Here is a 21,881-nt window from a genome sequence, read left to right on the forward strand (position 1 = left end):
TCCCTTAGTTACAGCGTTTCCCAACCTTAGGAACTTGAAGATGCGTGGACTTCAACTCCCAGAATTCCCCAGCCAGCTATGCTGGCTGGGGAATTCTGGGAGTTGAAGTCCACGCATCTTCAAGTTCCTAAGGTTGGGCAGCCAGCATAGCTGGCTGGGGAATTCTGGGAGTTGAAGTCCACGCATCTTCAAGTTCCTAAGGTTGGGAAACGCTGCCCTAGTAGTCGCTCAAAACTGGTCCTCTTTTTTTTTGCAAAGCTACGGCGCTTTCCTAAGCGCAAACATCCCTGCCCAGAAACATCTCCCTCCTTGCAGCCTTTTTAAGCTGCCAGCGAGTTGGGACTGGGACGGAGAGGGGGGTGGGTGGGGGGTGAGTTAAGAGGGCGGGGGGGGGGGAAACGCGGAGGATTTACAAATGCAAAGCAGCAGCTGAGGACCCACAGCAGCTGCCGCCGCTGCCCAGAACAGAAGCCCTGGCAGGCTGGCTGGCTGGCTGGCGGCGGAAGGGAGGAGGGACTTTTGTTTTTTTTTTAAAGCGAGGGGGGGGGCGGGTTTGCCAGCAGCAGTCAGACGACAGTGCCCGCACCGGCCGCAGGAGCAGCGCCCCGCCAGCAGCGCCTGCAGCTCGGCTGGGATCGCTATTGTGTGCGGACCGAGAAGCGGCGAAAAGAAAGCCCGCGCGCAACCACCAACCCAACCCCCCCCCACCTCCCCGGCCCGGCAAGTATCGCGAGAGCGCCCTGGCTAACAACCTGCTTCGCAACACACACAGGAGCGCTACCGCTGGGTTACCAGCAACAAGGAGCAGCCGAGGGAGGGGGGGGGAGCACATCTGGGAAAGCGTAGAGTTTGAGGCAGGCAAGTGGAGGGAAAGGAAAAGAAAAGAAAAAGACTCGAGCACATGCCGTGCTCCAGCGGCACCTCTGAGGAGCGCCCGGCCAGGCGGGTGAGTAGCAGAGCAGCATTTCCAAAGCTGCAGGTTTCCCCATCCCTCGCCAAAGCTCCGCGGAGGGGGTGGGTGGGTGAGGAGAGGCCTTTCGGTTCCCCGGCAGAGATCCCATTCGCTGCCTCCGGAGTGTTAGGCTTCCGCGCTATTTTGGGCCGTTTGCTGGATGCGTTTGGCTCCTCTGGGCTCCAAGCAACAAAGGGGTTGCTGAACGGATTGCCTTACAAAGTTAAGAAAGAACTGGTGGTGTGCCTGTGTGTGTGTGTGTGTGTGTGCTGCTGCTGCTGCTACTACTACTTTGGAGTATAGGAAAGCGGTCGTGGGGGAGATCATCCAAAGGCATCTTAGCCCTAGGGGGCGGTGTGCTTTTTAAAACGGGGGGAAGAGAAGAAGGGTCCTTAAAAAGTTTGCAAACTGCAAATCCCGAACTTTGTTTTTCTCTCCTCCCTCCCTCCCTCCCTGCTGCTGCTGCTCTTCCGCGCACCTCTCCAAAGGTCAAGCTGTGTGTCCTCCATTAAGAGTAACTAGTAATAAGATTGTTATTTAAGCAACTTTCCTGGGGTGGTGGCAGGGAGGGGGGGAGGCGGCGACAGGATTTAGAATGAGGGAAGGACTCGGTTTAAGTTTGAGATTTAATAGATGACTATAAATGGGGGGGGGGTTGTTGCTGGAACTTTAAAAGGCAGCAAGCTGTGGTTGGCTGGTAGCTAGATTTGAAGTAACATATGGCATTAAAAGGGGCACAGCTGGAGGTAGCATTTCCATCGCAGTGAAGTCAGAGCAGCTGACTCTCCAGCTTGCGGTGTAATTAGCAAACGGAGCACTCCTCCCATCCCTCTCCTCCCTCCCAGACGCTCTTTCCTTTCTTTTTTCCCTCTCTCTCTCTCTTCCCCCCCCCTTTTTTTTCACACACACAGGCATTCTTCCGTTACTGGCTAGCAAAAGCTTCTTCCCTTCCCAAACATTTGGGTGATGGGGGAGGGGAAACCCGAAGCAAAAAAACTTAGGCTGTTCTAGAACTTTTGGGTGGGAACCCTTCATTCTGTATTCCCCGGCTATTCAAGGTAAGGTCCCTGAGATATTATGTCCTCCTAGGAGGAGCTTTAATTACAGGTGGCTGAGGAGGAACTGCAAAATATTGGGAGGGGGTGTTTTTAAATTGTGTTTTTGCTTTTAATAACTTTCAGAGTTGCATCTTAGTTTTAAATGTGCCTTCTTATATAAATCTGATTTCTGTTCTGAAGGGCAAGCGATGGAACAAAGCCAATGTGGTTATGCTCTTAATTGGATAAATAATATTTTTAAGTGTGTGGGTGCAAAATACATTTTTTTAAATAAAGTAGTTATGGTGATCCCTTGGAGTTAAGACTTCCAGGAATGCATAAAACTCTGGAGTCAGTCTCCTCCTCTCCCCCCACCCTTTTAGTTTTAAAGCCTTGAGTGGCAAAGGTTGGAGGCGTTACTTCCTTAGAAGCTTTGGTTTACTTAAGAGTCAAGTTTTTCCTGTTTTTCAAGCAGGTGCTCTGATAGGGGGAAGCATTTTTGAAAATAAAAAATAAAATAAATTTTGCAAATCAGTTAACAGGTGAACTGTTATCACCAAGGTTCCAGTTATCCCCTCCCCAGCCAATCTGTTTGTTTATTAATAGCTGGTTTGAAGCCCTGTGGTTTAGAGTAGCATTCAAGTTTTTCCTGTTTTGAACAGGTTATGAAGGAAGAATGGAGTTCCCAGACCATAGCCGGCAGTTACTGCAGTGTCTGAGTCAGCAGCGTCACCAGGGCTTCCTGTGTGACTGTACTGTTTTAGTTGGAGACGCTCAGTTCCGAGCCCACAGAGCTGTTCTCGCTTCTTGCAGCATGTACTTCCATCTTTTCTACAGGGACCAGCTAGACAAAAGGGACATTGTGCATCTGAACAGTGACATTGTGACAGCCCCAGCCTTTGGCTTGCTGCTTGAATTCATGTACGAAGGCAAACTGGAGTTCAACAGCCTCCCGGTTGAGGATGTGCTAGCTGCAGCCAGCTACCTTCACATGTACGACATTGTGAAAGTCTGCAAGGGCAAGCTGAAAGATAAGGAGTTTTGCGGGGATGAAAAGATGAATGGCAGTGGGATCCCTTTGGAAAGGGACATGCGGGTCCTTGATGAAGGAGTGCCCTTGGGGTGTGAGCTCAGCCCCGGGAATAAACAAAAATTGGTTCGTACAGAATATGAAAGATCAGCTGGAAAAGAAAAGGAGAGTGGCTATCTGGGCTGGTCCTCTGATCTTGTAAGTATCAACTCTTCATTAGCAGAAGCAGAATTGGATACCATGGCAGCTGAGAAAACAAGAGCTAATGCCTGTAGTTCAGTGGGACCTTTGTCCCAAAGATCTCTTAACCACTCCTTGGCTTCATCTGGCATAGAATGTGCTTTAGACCTGTCTTTCAAGTCTGTGGCTGGGAAGGATTCCTTCCACCCCTCCTATGTCCTTGAACAGCTGGCTACCAATGGTCAGCAGCAGAGTAGCAACCCCCTGATTAAGGATGAGCCAGAGTCTTTGTCTGATGGAGAAGATAGTGAGGCAAGATGCCTAAAAACTCAGCATTTGGGGAATTCTGCCAAGAGCCTGATGACAGGATTGGGAAACATGTTTGCAGGGAATGGCAATTCCCAAGAGCCAGAGGAAGACTTAGATCACGAGCGGGAGGTGAGTGAAGACGACATGGATTCCTCTGACATTCCGTCCTTGGGGGTCTTGGTGCCCCCAGGTCACATCTGCATTTGCCCACTCTGCAGCAAAGTCTTTCCTAGCCCGCATGTCCTCCAGCTGCATCTCAGCTCTCATTTCCGTGATAAGGATGTTTCAAGAACCAGGCTTTCCCCTGATGGTTCGGTGCCTACTTGTACACTTTGCGGCAAGACTTTCTCCTGTATGTACACCTTGAAAAGACATGAGAGGACTCACTCGGGTGAGAAACCATACACCTGCGGTCAGTGTGGGAAGAGCTTCCAGTATTCTCACAACCTGAGCCGCCATGCAGTGGTGCACACGAGGGAGAAGCCCCACGGCTGCAAGTGGTGCGAGAGACGTTTCACTCAGTCAGGCGATTTATACAGACACATCCGTAAATTTCACTGTGGCCTTGTAAAGTCACTGGTGGTTTGAGAGAAGTTGCCAAAAGGCACCATTTACTGGATTTCTTTACTCTGTTGATTCACTTCAGGCAAATTATATTTTGAGGGGTTGGGAGAATACAATTGTACATTTCATAGAGGGAAGGCTTCAGTTGGGCATTCTCCCCACCTCTAGGCCTACTGTAGGTCTGCAATTCCCCTTAATATTCTGTTCATTTTGGAGTAACAAGCTGGATGTCAATCTGAATTCTTGGAAAGCTGATTTTATCTTTTGGGTTTACTGTAATTGGCATGCTTCTGTCTTGGTGGATGTGCTTCTGATAAGTTGGAAATAGGGTGAGGAGAATAGAAACCTCGATCAAAAGTGCTCCTTGGGTGAGATGTACCAGATTCGCCTGCATAACAGCTCCTCCCTTCCAGTTTAGCACTCTCGTATCTGCAGTGCAGATGCCTCAAGTAGGCGATTTCAGAGTTCTAATGGCCCCAGTTCCTTTCCTGCTTTGGATGTAGCTTTTCTTTAGTCAATGTTTTTAATCTGTTCCATACAAGGAAAAATTCAGAGGGGGAGGGATAGACTTTTTTATTTATGAAGTTTGTGTGAGAGAAGAAATCTGATTCATGTGCCTCATAGGGACTATCTAGAATTCTTATAATAATTTTTTTTACTATAATTTGAAGAGGCCTTGAAATCGATGTAAGGTGGGGCTGAAAGTTACCCCTTTATCAGGAGGTGATAGTTTTGTTCTTTTGAAACTCTTCCTGCCAAATCATCAGCCTCACTGGTGCTGCTATTCTTTTGCCTTTGCCAATATTTTGGAATTTCTCTCTGAATTTACATTTCTTGTGAATTGTAGTGAAATACTTGTTCTCCACCTTTGTTGGTATTGTTGCAGCTCTGATTCATTGGTGGCCCTAGTTGTGTATTATTTTCTTCCCCCTTGGCTATCATGTACAGAATTTTGGATGTGAACTTTGGCTTTTGTATATGGAAAGCCAGAGTGCTTCCCCCACTCCCTAATATGAATTATCTGCTGTAAAATGGATCTCAGGTGGAATACATGCATGCATACCTGTGCATACATACCTGGATTAATGCTGAAGGAAACAGTAGGAGAAAACCTTTCAAGATGAATCTTGAAATGGTATAGGAGAGAGTCAAGATGCAGGCATTATAACTCGGTGCAAACACATTCATACTTAACTAGTGTAATCCTCTAGTTTTGCTTCTAACAAAAGCACTTTTTCCAAGTAAATTAGGGGAGAAAATGGGAAACTTAAAAATTTAAATTTTCTTTGCCTATTGAGACTGTTGAAAGTTTCTAATTCCCAAAAGATCCCTTCCTTCTCTAAATTACTTTATAGGCATGTTGTTTAGGATTTGGTGGTGGGGGGAGGGAATTTCACAGCCAACATGGTTCTGCAGATTATTCAGTGGTAGAAACATACTGTAATAATTCTACTTTGTCAATGAAAATAAGTGGTAGTATTTGAAGGCCCATTGCCTTTCAAGTGCTTATTTTGCTTCATGTAAAAGCTGTAGCCCTCACTTACCATCAACTGTAAAGTTATTTTTGGTCTTAGATTGCCAACCGTGATTAATCCTCCCCATACCATTGTTGTTTGATCGCAGTCATTAGGAAAAAGTGCAAGATCAGACTACACTATCTCCCCCTTCCCCCCCCCCCAGCTGAATAATTCAAGTTGAGCCTCACAGGCCTGGTTTTATTTGAACCAGGCCAGTGAAGACATTTCTCTATGAAGCATTCATAGTTGCTGTGTCCATCCATCTGTTCATACATAAACAGATAATTTGTGTATTAAGGATGAATGTTCTTCCTTAACGTATTCACATACTTTACTCCCATTAGCACCAACTTAGACCTATCTCTAAAACATCTGGCTGCTGCAGGAAGTCAATTGATTGGGGGGAGGGGAGGCTGTTTCTTGGAAACTAAAGAATCAGGCTTTGCCTGACTCTTAATGTAATGCATGTTTGGCTGGAACAGCTGATGGACATAGACTTGGGTTTGAAGAAGAAAGAGGGGTTCAAACAAGTGGGGACTTGAAAAGTTACGAGATGATCAGATGAGCATGTTGGAGGTGCAGATGGCAGTCACATTAATGCATAATTTCCTTCAGAGGAAAAATATTTTGTTATAATATGCACATGCCTTTTTTAATCTTCAAAAAAATAAGCTTTTGAAAAGATCTCTTCTGCATTTCAAATTATGGGGGAATCTGTTGGTCTCCAGAAAATGCAGTGCCATTTTGTGGCACTGAACATTAAGGCTAAAGTAGTGTGAGTTATTCCATAGGATTGCAAGGGAGCAGGATCTGTTTTCTTGGAAGCAGATCTGCCAGCAAAGAAATTCAGTTTTCTTCTGAAGTCCCCTACAAAGTTTCCTCTGCTGTAGAATACTTTGTGTTCTTATTGATATATCAGTTCATTTTCATAGATCAAATCTTGTAAAATGCTACTGATTTATAGATGGGAAAGGCTTGATATTGGTTTGCATAAGTAACTCCTTACAAGCGAAGTATTACTGCATGGCTTTGGGTGATGTGTTATTTGGAGAGTTTAAAACAGATTGAAATGCGGTACCTTTGGAACAGATTTGGGATGTTCACTTATTTCTATCTAATTCAAGTATTCTGTTGCCTGTCATGTTATTAAACATGACTTCAGATACCCACAAAATATATTTTTGCATATGTGAAATATTTATAAACAAAGTATAACTGATTAGATTTCTGAGAAATTGGTGTTCAATGAATGGGACTAGAGGAGGATTGCCAAAACAAATGTACTGTCATTTTGGATGCACTGAAATGGTTTTGTTGTTTTTTTTTTGTTTTTTGAAAAGGCAAGTAATATTAATGCTGCAGAAGAAAATATTATTCAGCACTTCCCATTAATAGAATTCCCCAAAAGGGAGGTTGCATAAGTCGCCACAGGGGATTGTTATGTGCTCAGCCAAAATTGTGATTGTGGGTGGTTCTTGGGGTCTTTTTTAACAATAATATATTCCACTATTGAAATGGCATGTAAACAATAACATCTCTTTATCTCTAGAGTTAATACAAAGCAGTGTCTCTGTTTTAATTTTTCCCCCTTCCTGATTTTATGCATTTCCCTTTGAATTGTAGCCAAAATATTTAGGAAATAGTGCTATGAAAAAGCATAATTGCAATATAGCTGTTTTGGAGAGGGAGATGTTATGATAAGTGACTCCTTTTTATTCAGATAAAAACTTATGGTGCAAGCTTCTTTTTTAACTCCTATTTTAAATGATAGTGGCCATAGTATGTGAAATTTGACATTTATCGAATATTTGATTCTAGGTAATTGGTGACTGTATAAACATTCTTACTAACAAGGCATGGTAGAGCACCATATTCCTAAGACACGTGACAGCAGTACTGTGTCCTTTTTTCATATCTTTACCCCACCCCTTGGCCCAGATTGGAAATAGCACTGAACAAAACCTTCAAGTTAAGTTATTTCTTTTCTTTTTAAAATTTAAGTTATATATCTATATATATTTTCCTCCTGATGATACTTGATATAGTATTTATTAGATTTTTTTAAAAAATTAAGGAATGCTTGCTGTGGAACTTTTTCAGAATAACACGTGTGAAATTGGTGATTTTAATTTTATTTCTGTACATGTTTTACAAAGTGAATGTGCGAACATGTGAACCAGTACACAGAATGTAGTGCTCTTTATATGCTGGTCCTATGCTGGGTGAAATGGCGTGAAAATATCCATCACAACATGGAGTCTTGATTGTTTGCAAAGAGCTCTCCTTGATTGCAGGGGAGAATGAGGAAGAGATGCTATATCCCAGGCACAGGTGCAAGGGGCACTACAGAAGGACTTAAGTACCTGGGTCCCTGAACTCATTTGCCTCTTCTCTTGGTACTTGTTGAAGGATTTAAAATTAAATGCCATAGGATACCAGTAGGTTGGATTTGAGGGTTTTGTATTTTAGCTAAGTTTAATTTTTAGGAAGAGGCATGCTCTCTGCCGCAGTTAAAAAAGAACAGGTGGCAGATGCATCCTAAGGGATTTGTTGAAGTGTTGTCTTTTTATTATTATTTCTCAAAATTTCTGGGTTAATCACTTCTTTTTTTAAAAAAAAGATTGCACTTTTATTTAAATATCTTTTTCATTTTTTGGATTTTTTTTAAAATCGTTGCAATAGTTCTGAGCATGTTTTTTTTGTTTTTTTATGTTTCTTTATTCCACAGAAAATTACTAAGCACTGTATACTTAGGTTTGTTCCTTCATATTCAGCAGCTGCTCTGGTTTGCGGAGAGCATAACTGGAAATTTGGGGGCTCCATTTTGATTTTACTCATTGGAGTCAGAATTTTATCATAATACAGCTTTACTTATAACACTGAATTTGTCTTCTACTTCAAACCAATACTGTGAAGTTAATGTTTGAAAGAAAAAAATCTGCTATTTTAAATTGCTTTTAATCTTGGTGCAGTTCAGATTCAAATATGTATATTTAAAGACACTAATTTTTGTGGGAGAGTTTTTATAGTGTATAGTATGTAGAAAAGCTATTGGATTGAACTATATTTTATTAAAAAAAAGTTCTTTCACTGTTTTATAGTGAATTATTACCCTTACCCTCTTATTGTTGGTTCTATGCTGTATTTTAGGCTAGGTTCGACAATCGCATAAAAATGACTTTGACAAACTTTAATGTCTAGTTTCTGTGTGGTTTTGTTCCTTTTTTCAAAAAAAATGTGTGTTGGTATGTGCTTTTTTAAGAAAGGAAAAAACTGTGACAATCGTGATTAGAACTGTCTTTACTGAATAAAACACACTAGAGCTATAAATGAAGTCTTTTATTTATTTCAAAATATTTATATTGTTTAGAATGAAACCTTCAAAAAGTGATGTTCACAGAGAAATGATGTACAAGTTTCAGTACAAGAGTCAAGTGGAGCAAAACAATTTTGAGCCACCCAAACTAAAGAATATGTGCAAGTAAAGAAATAAATGTTCAAGGTTATTTTGAAAAGGCTAAATGTAGGTCAAGCTTACAAAAAAAAAATCAGTTGACAAAATGTGGGGTCGTCACTAAAAAGTCTTGCATCTCATGGTCATGAAGCTAAATAGTTTTACCTGTGGATACACCAGCTAGAACTAAGAAGAGATGAAGAATGAAGCTGCTTTCTAAATTGGGCTGATCTCAAGCCACTTAGGGCTTGAAAAGTTTACATCAACAAACTCTTAGCCTCAGGTAGACAGGAAAGGTATGAATTTGTCCTGCAATACACTATAAATGCTGTAGAAATCTGCAGTCAGTCACAGATGTCTGCTTGTTTACCTGTATGATATACATGCTTGTAAACACTTGAAATTTGCTAAAGAATATACGGAGTGGCTTTTATTCAGTGCACAGATACCAACAATTTTAAACATAGCTACAGCTTGTTATATGAGCAATATCATGCCCCTAAAATTCTTGCTTCATGAATATTCACAGAACACTCATGGAAAATTCTCTTCAAATGTACATAAAAACTTACACGAATGCTGTTCAATTATAATAGGCTTTGGCCACAATTGCAGTAGATGCAACACTTTTGAGCTATGATCCATGCTTAATAAATTGCACAGCTGAGTCACACACAGGGCTAAGTCAATCCATCCCTATTACGATTCACTGTAATGTGTGAAAGTGGTGCCCCTGTGATATGAGATTGGATCACATCCACCACAGACATTTGGATCTTGAATATTATCTGTTTGATAAAAAGTCTAAAATATGCCCCAGAAAATGATTAAAAGTGGTTTGCAGGAGGACAGAAAAATGGAGGATGGGAGGGTTAAACTTTATTCACTGCTAATTGTCCTCTGTACTACAGGATTTTCCTTAGGAGAAAAACACGGTGTTCTGTTTTTCATGTGACTTGTAATCCAGTCCTCCAAGCATTCCTGAATTAACAAGGCTGGGTAGCTCTCTATAGAAGCTACAGGAGAAATAAAATGAGCATCTCCGAAGGCTGCGGAATTAAGCTGTCCACCACCACCACAATTTCCAGTTATTTTGTTCAAGAAGCATTAATGAAATAAAGGGTAAGGTAAACACACAGTATCAAGGAAACCATCAGAAAGTGCCTGGCAGAGTTGCAGTTGACTGGTTGAAATGGTGAGTATCTGTCCAGTCACCAGGGATTGCAGACATTTGATGATATCTCATTGAAACAAGATGGAATTCCTTATAATTCAGGACTGTGGGGAAAAGGTGCTCTATAAAACAGCATTTCTTAACCTTGGCAATGAAAATGTGTGGACTTCAACTCCCAGAATTCCCCAGCCCGCATGCTGAGTGGGAATTGAAATCCACACATCTTAAGGTTGAGAAACACTGTTATACACATTCAATGTGGTTACTATTTTACTGCAATGCCATTTTATCAAAAGTGATCTGTGCAGAGGTATGTAGGTCCAGAGCTAAATCTCAGTATTGCCTGAATTGGTTTAAGTTCCAGAACCATAAAAATTGTTTTTACGAGCTCAGAATAGCAGGATAGTCTGGCATTACCTCCCAAATCCTGAGAACTCTTGCCATTCTTAACCCTACAGCCAAAGTTGTCCTCATTCTACTGGCAAATTTCTTTCATCTCGCATTAAGAAAAAATGCTTACCATGTTTTCACTGAGAGGGCTAAATTCTTGTAATTCTACCCCACCCCCCAAATCTTTGGTTTCTTCAGCACAGCTGCACACTTCTGTACACACATCTGGCACTTGTGTCCTTTCAGAGTCTTTTGCCCTAGAAAATTAAGACTCGCCAACCTGGTTTGAACAAAATAACAAAGAAGTCCATTAATATTCTTGGCCATTTATGTGCTTCAAAGCGACAGCTTCTGCAGTATCTATAAGAAAAGGCTGGCACAAGTTATAGTGGGAGGCAAATCTGATGTAGCAGCAGATTCCTAGCCAAAAGCAATTTATGCTGGCCAGGACTGACAGCATTTCCAAAGGCTAAGGGGTCATTGGCGTAAAACTGGCATTTAAGCCACCTGCTTGCATTCACACTAAGGCTCCTGCTGTTGCCCTCTGCTGGGGGCCTCCTCCAGTAGCTTCCTCCAGTGCATCAAGCAACTTCAGTTCATGACATAAACTAAAGAGTTAGTTCCTTTTCTCCAAGTCTTTCTCCTGTTGATTTTCTATTCTTTGCAAATGGTTGTTAGGCTGTCAAATGATGATTCAGCCAAGTCTCGCTGTGCTGCCAAAATGCAGCAAGGTCACAGGAGCCAAAGAGCTTGTTTGCATGATGGTTGGGTTCCTTACATTATTTCAACTTTCCTACCACTCTTGCAGGTGTTTGAACATGACAAGTTTCACACGTTGCATCAAGCCAGAGTGTGGCATTTGATTCAGAGTAAGATGCATGCCATGGTTTATTTTATTTTTATTTAGCCTAATGAACGTGTTCAGTTCTGTGTTATGCTAAACTTTGTTTTGGTTTGTTTTAGTATGTCCTCTGCACTCAGATGAAAGCCCAGATTATAACAAAGATATTTTACCTTGGGCATAATCTGTAACTGTGGGTTGCTTAGTTCAATTTAACTATCCCTTTGCATATCAAGTTAACCCATACTTAGAGCTAGCATATGGTTAGGGAGACATAAATCCTCTCAAGACAACACACAGAATGCACATGTGGCCACAACATTTATCTCCTCCTGCAGCAAGAGCTCTATTTCTCCCAGTGCTCCCATCCCAGCAAAGATGCTGAATCAGGAATATGGTGGGAGTGGGAGAAGACTCAGCCGACCCTCTTTCCCACCCAGGCCCTCCAACTCAATTGGAAATGTAAGCTTTTCTGTGATCTAAAAAGTGTCCCCTCTTACACCAACTGATAGCCAATATACTTCCCATCAACATTCCTGAGATACCAAGGAAGGAGAAGCGGGACTGGGCAGCCCCACAGTCTGACATATGTTTGCTGAGTATGTAGTTGTATATTGATTCATGTCAATTGAATTGCCAAGGTCACACACACACAAACAAACGAGCCATTATGTGGTTGGTTTGGATGTGGCATAACATGAACCCAGTTACCACAGACCTGTGACATACACATATTCACATTTTACTGCCATTTTAGAATAAAAGTATGGCATGAAGTACAGAACAAGAATAAGACATAGTAACTAAAGAACTGAAAGGGGAAAAGAAGAGCTAAATCTACTTGACTTTAACTGCATTCAATATCTCTCCTGCCTTCCTATCTCTGAAAACTGCTCTTAGCTATTATGTTTGTAACTGCTGTCCACGTTGCCTTAAATTCTCACCTCTTGTCTTTTTCAGGATTTCAATTATTCCATCCATCACTTTCTTAGTCTTAGTTTTTCTCTCATCCCAATCCCTCTTCCTGCATATGTTTTTTTCCCCAGTTTGATCTTCTCTCTCAGCAGTCCCCAACTTTTTTGGCACCAGGAACTGGTTTCATGGAAGACAATTTTTCCACGAACTGAGGGAGTGGATGGTTTCAGTTTCCCTCACTCACCCACCACTCACTTCAGCTGTGTGGCCCGGTTCCTAACAGGCCACGGAATGGTAGCTGTCCATGGCCTGGGGGGGGGGGGGGTTGGGGACCCCTGCTCTTATCTGACCAAAGCAGCACATCCACCTATTTCTTTTCAACTGGATGCATTCTTTTGCATCATACCTTCATGACCTAATCTCTTCTAGTTTTACCACATGCACTTCTCAAGCGTTTCCTTCTCACATATCGTCTCATTTCCACATGAGGGAGGGGGCAAAAGGGCCCTTATATACAACCATTTGAACTTATTTTAACCTACCTTTTTCCTAACAGATCATGTGCTGCCATTTTTCTACCAGAATATGCATGCTATCACATTTCTGCCTCTATTATCTTTAGAAAACATTTTACCAATATTCATGCATTCATCAACTTTCTGTGGTTTTCTGTCTTGTATATTAATGCTATTTATTGAGCTGTGGTGATGCAGTGGTTAGGTTGCAGACTAATTCTGCCAACTGCCAGCAGTTTGATTCTCACCGACTCAAGGTTCAACCACCCTTCCACCCTTCTGAGGTCGGTAAAATGAGGACCCAGATTGTTGGGGGCTATATTCTGACTCTTAGAGAGAGCTGTAAAGCACTGTGAGGTGGTATATAAATCTAAGTGCTATTACTATTGCTATTTAATTTTCCTCTTCATCATAATTATCTTTGGTTTTGATGCATTCATTTTCAACTTCACACTTTATTGCGTCATATACCGTAATCTTTCTGAAATTTCTTGCAAATCATTCAACTGCTTAGCAACAAGATATCTGCATATACAGTAGATGTACACCCCACATTTACATTGTCAACCAATTCACTTCTGGTATGTATGTACAGTCATATTATGTTTATCCAAAAACAACAACCAAAGGAATGCCACTTATCCTTGTCTTATTTCCTGCTCAGTATTGGTTACTAAGCATTCCATTTATTCTCTGACATGCTTTACTTTCATCATATATCTCTTATAAATTCGGTAACCAAGCTCTGTATCTGATCCATTCAATAATTCAAGGCTGTTAATTTTATCCCACAGATTTTGGAAATCAGCATACTGCAGTGAACTTTATTTCTCAATTCATACATGCCTGCAGGAAAAATCTGGTCTGCACACTCCTTATTTGGCATAAAGGTACACTGCACTTTTCAAAATTTATTCAACTCTCCCCTTTAAATCAAAATTATGCTAAACAGCTATCCAGGCACATTTACAAATTTAATCTTTGTTTTTTGCATTCAATGCTTTGCTTAGGAGAACAAAACTGGGGAACCCTTGCAAGCAAATCACATTTATATCTTAACATTTCTTCACCTAATTACATGTTCATTTTATTATATTCATGAACATAACTCTATCTGTCTATCATCTATCTATCTATCTATCTATCTATCTCTATCTATCTATCTATCTATCTATCTATCTATCTATCTATCTATCTATCTATCTATCTATCTCTATCTCTATCTTCCTATCACAATAGTCATATTGCTTTTTAACCATTGCTTTAGTTGACTTCTAGGCATTTTGATCAAGTTACAGAAAATGACAAAAGTAACACGACGTGTTTGAAAGAATAATGGGACTTAGATCAGATCTTCAGCTAGACAGAAAATAAAGTTTACTGTGTAATTTGGACCACTTGTTCTTTCTTTTCTACTTATCTTTCAAGATTGTTTTGAGGATCAATGTTGGGGGAGAAGGGTAATGGGGGGTTAACCAACATTATTCTGAGCTACTTTACAGAAAATTATTTTAAAAATATTCTGTTCTTATGTTCCATATTTAATACTGCTCTACAGCAATGTATTCACCCAGGATAAATTTCTGGTTTGGTACTTCTTAAATCATAGCCCAAAGCCAAGATGTTTTAGGAGTTCAATAATTATGTAGCTGGAGCATCTTTTAAAAGGGAGGGATGAAAAAGCTGAATGCTTCTGACCTATTTGGAAAATGCTCAGTAAGCTAAGTTGATATAAATTCAACTACTTTTGTGGGAATGCTGAGCAACAATTCACAAGCTTTAATATCTTAGATTAGAAAGCAGAGTTCAGTATTCTCCCACTGGGGAAGAAGAGGGAGGAAAATGATTGAGATAAATCACAGAAGGAGCTTCCTTTTTAAATAGAAGTGAAAAGTAAATTTATGAAATGCACTTCAGTCACATGTAGAACATTTAGAACATGTAGAACATTCAGTCACATGTAGAACATTAAATGTAGAACATTTAAACTGAGTTTTTAGTTTAGTTTTTACATTTTATTTATTTATTTATTTATTTATTTATTAATTAATGGGACTTATATCCCGCCCTATCTCCTGAGGGACTCAGGGTGGCTAACAACAACAAAGATTAAAGGTCTCTGTACAGTAAATTAAAATTAAAAATTGAAATAAATTAAAGATTAGAGTTAAAATTGTAAACATAATTAAAATCCCTGTCAGTCCAGGTCAGCCAGGTGGAAAAGGAGTGTTTTGAGGCCACGGCGAAAGGACTGGAGATCTTGGGCCATCCGAAGCTCATGGGGGAGCTGGTTCCACAGGGCTGGCGCTCCCACAGAGAAGGCTCTTCCCCTGGGGGTCGCAAGCCGACATTGTCTAGCCGACGGTACCCTGAGGAGGCCTTCTCTGTGTGAGCGTACTGGGCGATGGGAATTCGTTCCCGGCAGCAGATGGTCCTGCAAGTATCCCGGGCCTAAGTCATGTAGGGCTTTAAAGGTAAGTACCAGCACCTTAAATCTCACCCGGAGGGCAACCGGTAGCCAATGCAGCTCACGCAGGAGGGGTGTAATATGGGAGTATCGGGGTGCTCCCATCACTACCTGTGTAGCTGCACTCTGCACCAGTTGAAGCTTCCGGGTGGTCTTCAAGGGCAGCCCCATGTAGAGAGCATTGCAGTAGACTATACGGGAGGTAACAAGTGCGTGGGTGACTGTACGTAGGGCATCTCGGTCCAGAAAGGGGCGCAACTGGTGTACCAGGCGAATCTGGGCAAATGCCCCCCTAGCCACGACTCCAATATGATCTTCAAAACTGAGTCGTGAATCCAGGAGGACGCCCAGGTTGCGTGCTCTATCAATGGGAGGTAACATCTCTCCTCCTATAATCAAAGATGGAACCTCTTGGACTAAACGAGATGTCGGTACGTAAAGCCACTCAGTCTTGGCCGGGTTGAGCCGGAGCCTGTTCTTTCCCATCCAAATCTGTACCGCTTCCAGGCAACGGGACATCACATCGAGGGCATCACTGGGTTGGTTCGGGGTGGAGATGAAAAGCTGGGTATCATCAGTATATTGATGATACTTCACCCCGAAGCCACGAATGATCTCTCCCAGCGGCTTCATATAGATGTTGAACAGGAGGGGCGAGAGCACCGATCCCTGAGGCACCCCACAACTAAGGGGCCTAGGGGTTGACCTCTGCCCCCCTATTGCTATTTTTTCAGATGAGCTTTCTTTGGGATTAACCTTGTTAATGAGACAACAGTATATTGTTTAGTGTGCATCTCTTGCTGCAATTTAAGTTACAATCCTAAATTCTTACAGTAATGTAAAGGATCCTACACATCTACAAGATTGCATTATCTATTGAAATTTGGCCTAGTTCATATAGTAAAGCATAATACCTAATACTCTGTATTTACCTACATATATCTATTAGGAGGGGCTAAGCAAAGGTTCAACAATCTTAAATTGGAGCCATTAGAATTAGTGCCTGTCATTCTTCTTCAACCTAACACCCTCCGGAAGAGTTAAGACAGCAGCTCCCAAAATTTCCAGTCAGTACTGCAATCCTAACTCATCTGGAGGTATCAAGCTATCAAAGCTTTCAGAAGAATAGGATACATAGTAAAAGAGAGGGTAATTCAATCTGTCTGTGTAATTGGTTGACTTATATCCTGCTTTTTGTTCATTTTTTGCATATGAAATATCCCAAATCCTCTTCCCAACATTATCAATTAAAATAGACTAGGTATCTTGTGACAGGAACAAACTGTCTTGAAGATCTAAACATTCATTACTAATAATACAAGCCAACAATCTGATAGACAAACAACTTGATCTTTTATAAGGTATTTTTCTAGTTTCACTACCCATGTGTGATCCTGCTGAGTACCAAGACAGCTTTAAGGATCCCCTGTGTTTTCCTATTTCTTCCTAACTCTCTCTTTAATGAATAAACTCTTTAAGCTGCCCTATTCCTGTTTCCTAAGAAGTACTGGCATCTGGACAGATTGCATTCCTTTGGACCCTGTGATGGAAAGAATGAGCTCAAAAACAAAGAGTCAAAATGCTTAGATTTGTACCCAGAAATCTGATATTCCAAAAAAGGTTTTATGGGTTAGCTGGATGCTTGGCATTAAGTAGGGTAGAAGCTAAATATGAACACACCACTAACTCATTTTTAAAATATCTGTAGAATGTCCAGAAATTTTGAGCACATTTCTGTTATTTTGATTAATTTAGTTAAAAATAGCAATCTGGATATTTTCCAGTTTTGTTTATGGAAAAAGTTGTCAATTTTGCCCAGGTTTCTAAATTATCTATATAGGTAATCCTATTTAATCAGAAGTCAGTTATTAAACACGATGACATCAGAACATTACATGGTTCACCAACTTTTAACTGAGCTGTAATGTCAGGAAAAACTGGAATATGTAAAGCACAGCTGTATAGCAAATCAAAGGATTTGCAACATCTGCTGGAAAACTGATGATTTTAAATAACAGTGGAAATTTTCTGAGAACACCATGTAGTTGCAGTATTTTAAATGTATAGTTCCTACCATGAAGATCTGTTACTAACATAAAACTATTTAAAGGTATGAACAATAGTTAAGAAGAAATATATGCAATGTTAGCGGGAGATAATGATTCCATAAATAAGTTAATAAGCATTAAGTCTGGCTTAAGGGTATAGCAAAAAAAAAGTTACAATTAGATGCTGAGAGGGCTGCTTTATTGTTTCTTGGGCAGAGAATTCTATAGGTAGGCATCCATTAAGATCATCTTTCTAGGTGCAAACTTTCTACACAAGAGATAAACCCACATATTACATTAAGCTACAACATGCCTTGTTCAGCTTTATTATGAATTTGCTACATTTACATTCCATTTCATAAATTAAAATAATTTGTGAACTCAGCTTTACATTGTGTTTACTTGGCACCCTGAACTGCAAACTAGGCATATTTAGCCTCAAGTGTTGTATGAACACAGCACATATAGTTATCACGACTTAGTATCATATGGACTCAGAAAGCTGGGCTGAATTAATGAATCCTGGTCCGGTTAATTATGGATAAGCCTATCACAGTGACTGCAGCTTACTCATCAAACCATATCTAAAATAACGGCTGAGCGTGATTTGTCAATCCAGTTTTTATTGGCTCTTAATTATATAAGAGATATATAGGAACATATACATTTATCCTGCCCAGATCTATCCATTTAGTTTTATTTAGCACTATCATGAAACATTTATGTACAATCATTACATTGTGAATTGGGCCAGAGAAACTGCATTTCTCTTCACTCCATATGAAGGAAGAGACAGAAGTAATTTCCAAGCAATGCAGGGATGACAAACATATCCTGTGATGCATTTACTCATTTAGCTTGTCCTGCTATTGTCTTTCTGGTTATCTAGTTTTACAATTGCAGATTTGCACTTCAAAAGGTTAGCAAACCTGTTCTATCAGAACCACAGTGGCAAATATATGTGCTATGCACCATGGTGACTCTATTCTGTTAGGCCCCTTCCATAAGTTGGATAGATCTCAGATTGGCATTGCCTCAACATACCTATGTCCCCACAATAGGGAACCCAAGAACTAATTAATTGACTCCTCGGCATCTGTTCAGAGGACAAGCTGCTGAACATCTTTCCAGCAGAACTTCAGGGCAGGTGGTTTTCTATTAGCAGGAATTCTATCCATTATTTCCCAGGTGTTAAAAGGGATGGGTTTGTCATTCTCCCCCACAGTGGTGTCCCCCCACATTTTCTAGCTGTGAAAAGCAAGCCTGGCAAAGAGGAATGTGGACAGGGATGGAGTGCCTGCTGGCTGCTGCTCTTTGAGCCCTCTTTGGCTAGCTGAAAGGAATACTGGTGGTCCTTGAGACAAGAGTATGGTAGAATGACTCTGCTGCCAAATAGCAAAGGAATGAAAATAGTGGCTGTGTAAGTGCCCTTTAATTCCAGCCCTTGGAATAAATTAAATGCTTCAGTCAATGCATTAATCAAGAAGTTACCAAAGTTACCAGCTGTGTAGATGGTTCAGTTTAAACCAAGGAGAAGAGTGAAGATCATAGTTAGCCTCACTCCTTTTGTGGGCTACTTAAAAAGAAATAAGATAAAACAGAAAAATGACATGCTCTTTCAGCAGTTATGATTAATTTATTTATTCACATTTGTTATAGCCATCCAACTCCAATCGATTCTGGATTTATAATGGTGAATAATAATATTTTTCCAATGATACTCCAAAGGTGAAAGGAAAAGGACTAAGTACATCAGGGAATAAAAGAAAGTAATCTTGAATTATAACAATTTCTCATTCAATTCAAATTCACTCTCAGCCACAGAAGCCAACGAACCTCCTTCACAAGATTGCTGTAATGGGGATCAAATCACCATTAAGTCATCTTAAGCTCCTGGAGAAAAGTCAAAATATGAATCTAGTAAAATCGGTCATTCTGTCACATACACACAAATACATTACAATATGAAGCACAATCATGACAAAAACAAGAATTGGGTATCTTCTTTGTCATCCAGGATTCTGTTGGACGAGTCTACAAGTCAACAGAAGTATGGACTTGTTTAGATGTATGATACATTTGGAATGCCTGATTTATTTGACAGTAAAGGTGAATCAAGAATCATGCAGACTCCCTCTCTCTTGCAATTAATTGCTTTCTCTGTTGCTCCATAAAGAATCTTGATGCTATAAAGAGAGAGCAAGCAAGAGACTTTCTTTATTATTTTTTATGGCATCGATGGAACAGTCTGGCAAACCAAGTTTTACTCCCCAGCCGTTCATTTATACACCTTTATTCTGTTTTCTCTATTAACAAACAGCCACAAAACTCAGAGAGCAAAGAATATGATACAGTGCATCATTGTGCCAACAATTCTTTCTCTTGCCACTATAAGGATTAGATTCTGCTATAATTTTCTGTTATGGAAATGATCCAAGAAACATCAGCGATGAGTGAAAAAAGCTGCAGCAGCTCTTTTAAAAAGGAAAATATGGCCTAGTGTTGCACTATCCTCCCAGTGACAGATTTGCAAAGATTTGGCAAGAATACAGAAGATGTTTAACACTGCGTCCTTCCAGAGTGTTTTGATTTGGTTTGTCCTTCCAGATAAGCCAACTGCCCTGAAACTAACTGATGGCCTCCTGTCCAAGTACTAAACAAGCTCAACCCGAATTCATTTCCCAGCTCAGGCCAAGCCAGGCCAGGCCAGGCAGCTGCTACTACCATCTGGCTACAGAGGGAACAAAATTTTTTTTGCAGGATTTTAATTTACATCATTCCTTACCACTGATTTTGTTTGCTAGAATTCATGAATTGGAGGAGCATTGATGCAACACACCCAGGTATCTGTAGTGTTAATCATTGTTGAGAGACTTAATCATAGATGTTGTGCCAGATGACCTGGCAGAATATTACCAGCAGCCTTGGTAGTGCTGACTGCCAGGCATTTTTGTTAAAGAAGAAAAGATGCAGGGTATCTTAATTGGGATCACAGTTCTAAGATGGCGGCGCCTGGAATGGCTGCGGCTGCATTGGCTCTTGAAGGTGAATAGTTTTGGGAGGGATAGTAAGGGCTATAGGCCACATGATCAGGAAGATTTTAACGTGTTTGAGCAACATGGTGGAACTAAGGTAACATACGACACACGACCAACAATCTTTGCTGGCCTGGCAAGTTTCTAGTTGTTTTGGAACTGTTGGTGAGACCGTTAAAAGTCGTTGGCACTGTTTGAATTTGTTCTACCAGCAGTAAGATCTGACTGCTGGCCCAGTGATGGATTGTATTGCAAATCAGCGCTGTTTCCAGAGGAGGCAGAGAGGACCTGGAGCTTATGGAGCGAAGGAACTGGATGAGGCTGTTGGCAGGCCCAGAGGAAGAGAGAGAGGCTTTTGGAGGAGTTGGTGGCGGCGGCAGCAGCGTGCTCCAGGGGCGAAAAGAAGCAAGGCCTCTTTAAGGAAAGGGTGGAAGAGTCAGGATCAGAAAAAGGAAAGAAGGCGAGGTTGTCAGAATACAAGCTAACTTGAGGGCTAATCCACATGGAGCCCCATTTCCATCTGTCCTGTTTGCCATCGTTCACTCCCTAGAGACTAAAATGGACAATGTGAAATTTGAGCGGGCCCCGAACAAGGAGTATATATCGGAGGTGGTGACCCTTTGAGAGCTGTATGCAATGAAATTTCATTTTGATGTATGCCGATTGGTTAACATTCAAAGTGACAATAAAGTTATCATCATTTCAGGTGAGGTTGGAGAGGCTAAATCTTTCTTCAGTTGCCTCCCCTATCCACAGTACTTATAGGAGATTTGCTCATATATCTGTTTCTGATACACCTGGGTGATCCAGAAAGTGAAGCAAAGTAACATTTAATATGCATACTCCCCTTTTCACTTGAGCAGAAATCCATAAGGCAGACCCTGGGTTTAGATTATAATTAAAATTCTTCTCTTGCCTCACAATAGAACCATTTCCCAGTTTGGTTGTTCAACGCTCTCTACATGGGGCTGCCCTTGAGGACCACTTGGAGGCTTCAGCTGGTGCAGAATGCAGCCGCGCGAGTTGTGATGGGGGTTTCCCGACACTCCCATGTAACACCTCTACTCCGCGAGCTGCATTGGCTTCCGGTTGCCCTCCGGGTGAGATTCAAGGTGCTGGTGATGACCTATAAAGCCCTTAATGGCTTGGGTCCGGGATATCTGAGGGAACACCTGCTGCCGGCATCAAGTTCTCTTCGTCCAGTGCGCTCTCACAGGGAGGGCCTTCTCAGGGTGCTGCCGGTTAAAGATTGCCGGCGGGTAACACCCAGGGGGAGGGCCTTCTCTGTGGGTGCGCCTGCCCTCTGGAACCAGCTGCCCATGGAACCTAGGACTGCCCCCGACCTTCGTTCATTTTGCCGGGACCTGAAGACCTGGCTTTTCGAGCTCCCCGGCCCAGGCTGAGAGTTTTTAGTTTTTAATTGGTTTTTTTTAATTGGGGTTTTTATTCTCAG

At 41.3% G+C, this 21,881-nt stretch overlaps 1 protein-coding gene across 1 annotated transcript; it reads left to right on the forward strand.

Moving 5' to 3' along the window:
• The first annotated feature begins 582 nt into the window (after positions 1-582).
• Positions 583-8,906, forward strand: ZBTB42 (zinc finger and BTB domain containing 42). Its single transcript, XM_083348665.1, has 2 exons — positions 583-946; positions 2,652-8,906. Exon 2 carries the CDS (start codon positions 2,666-2,668, stop codon positions 4,094-4,096), a length of 1,431 nt encoding a protein of 476 aa, XP_083204791.1. The 5' UTR covers positions 583-946; positions 2,652-2,665; the 3' UTR covers positions 4,097-8,906.
• The last annotated feature ends 12,975 nt before the right edge of the window (positions 8,907-21,881 follow it).

The sequence above is a fragment of the Vipera ursinii genome (assembly GCF_947247035.1).
Source record: "Vipera ursinii genome assembly, chromosome: 1".
In the NCBI taxonomy this organism is placed as follows: domain Eukaryota; kingdom Metazoa; phylum Chordata; class Lepidosauria; order Squamata; family Viperidae; genus Vipera; species Vipera ursinii.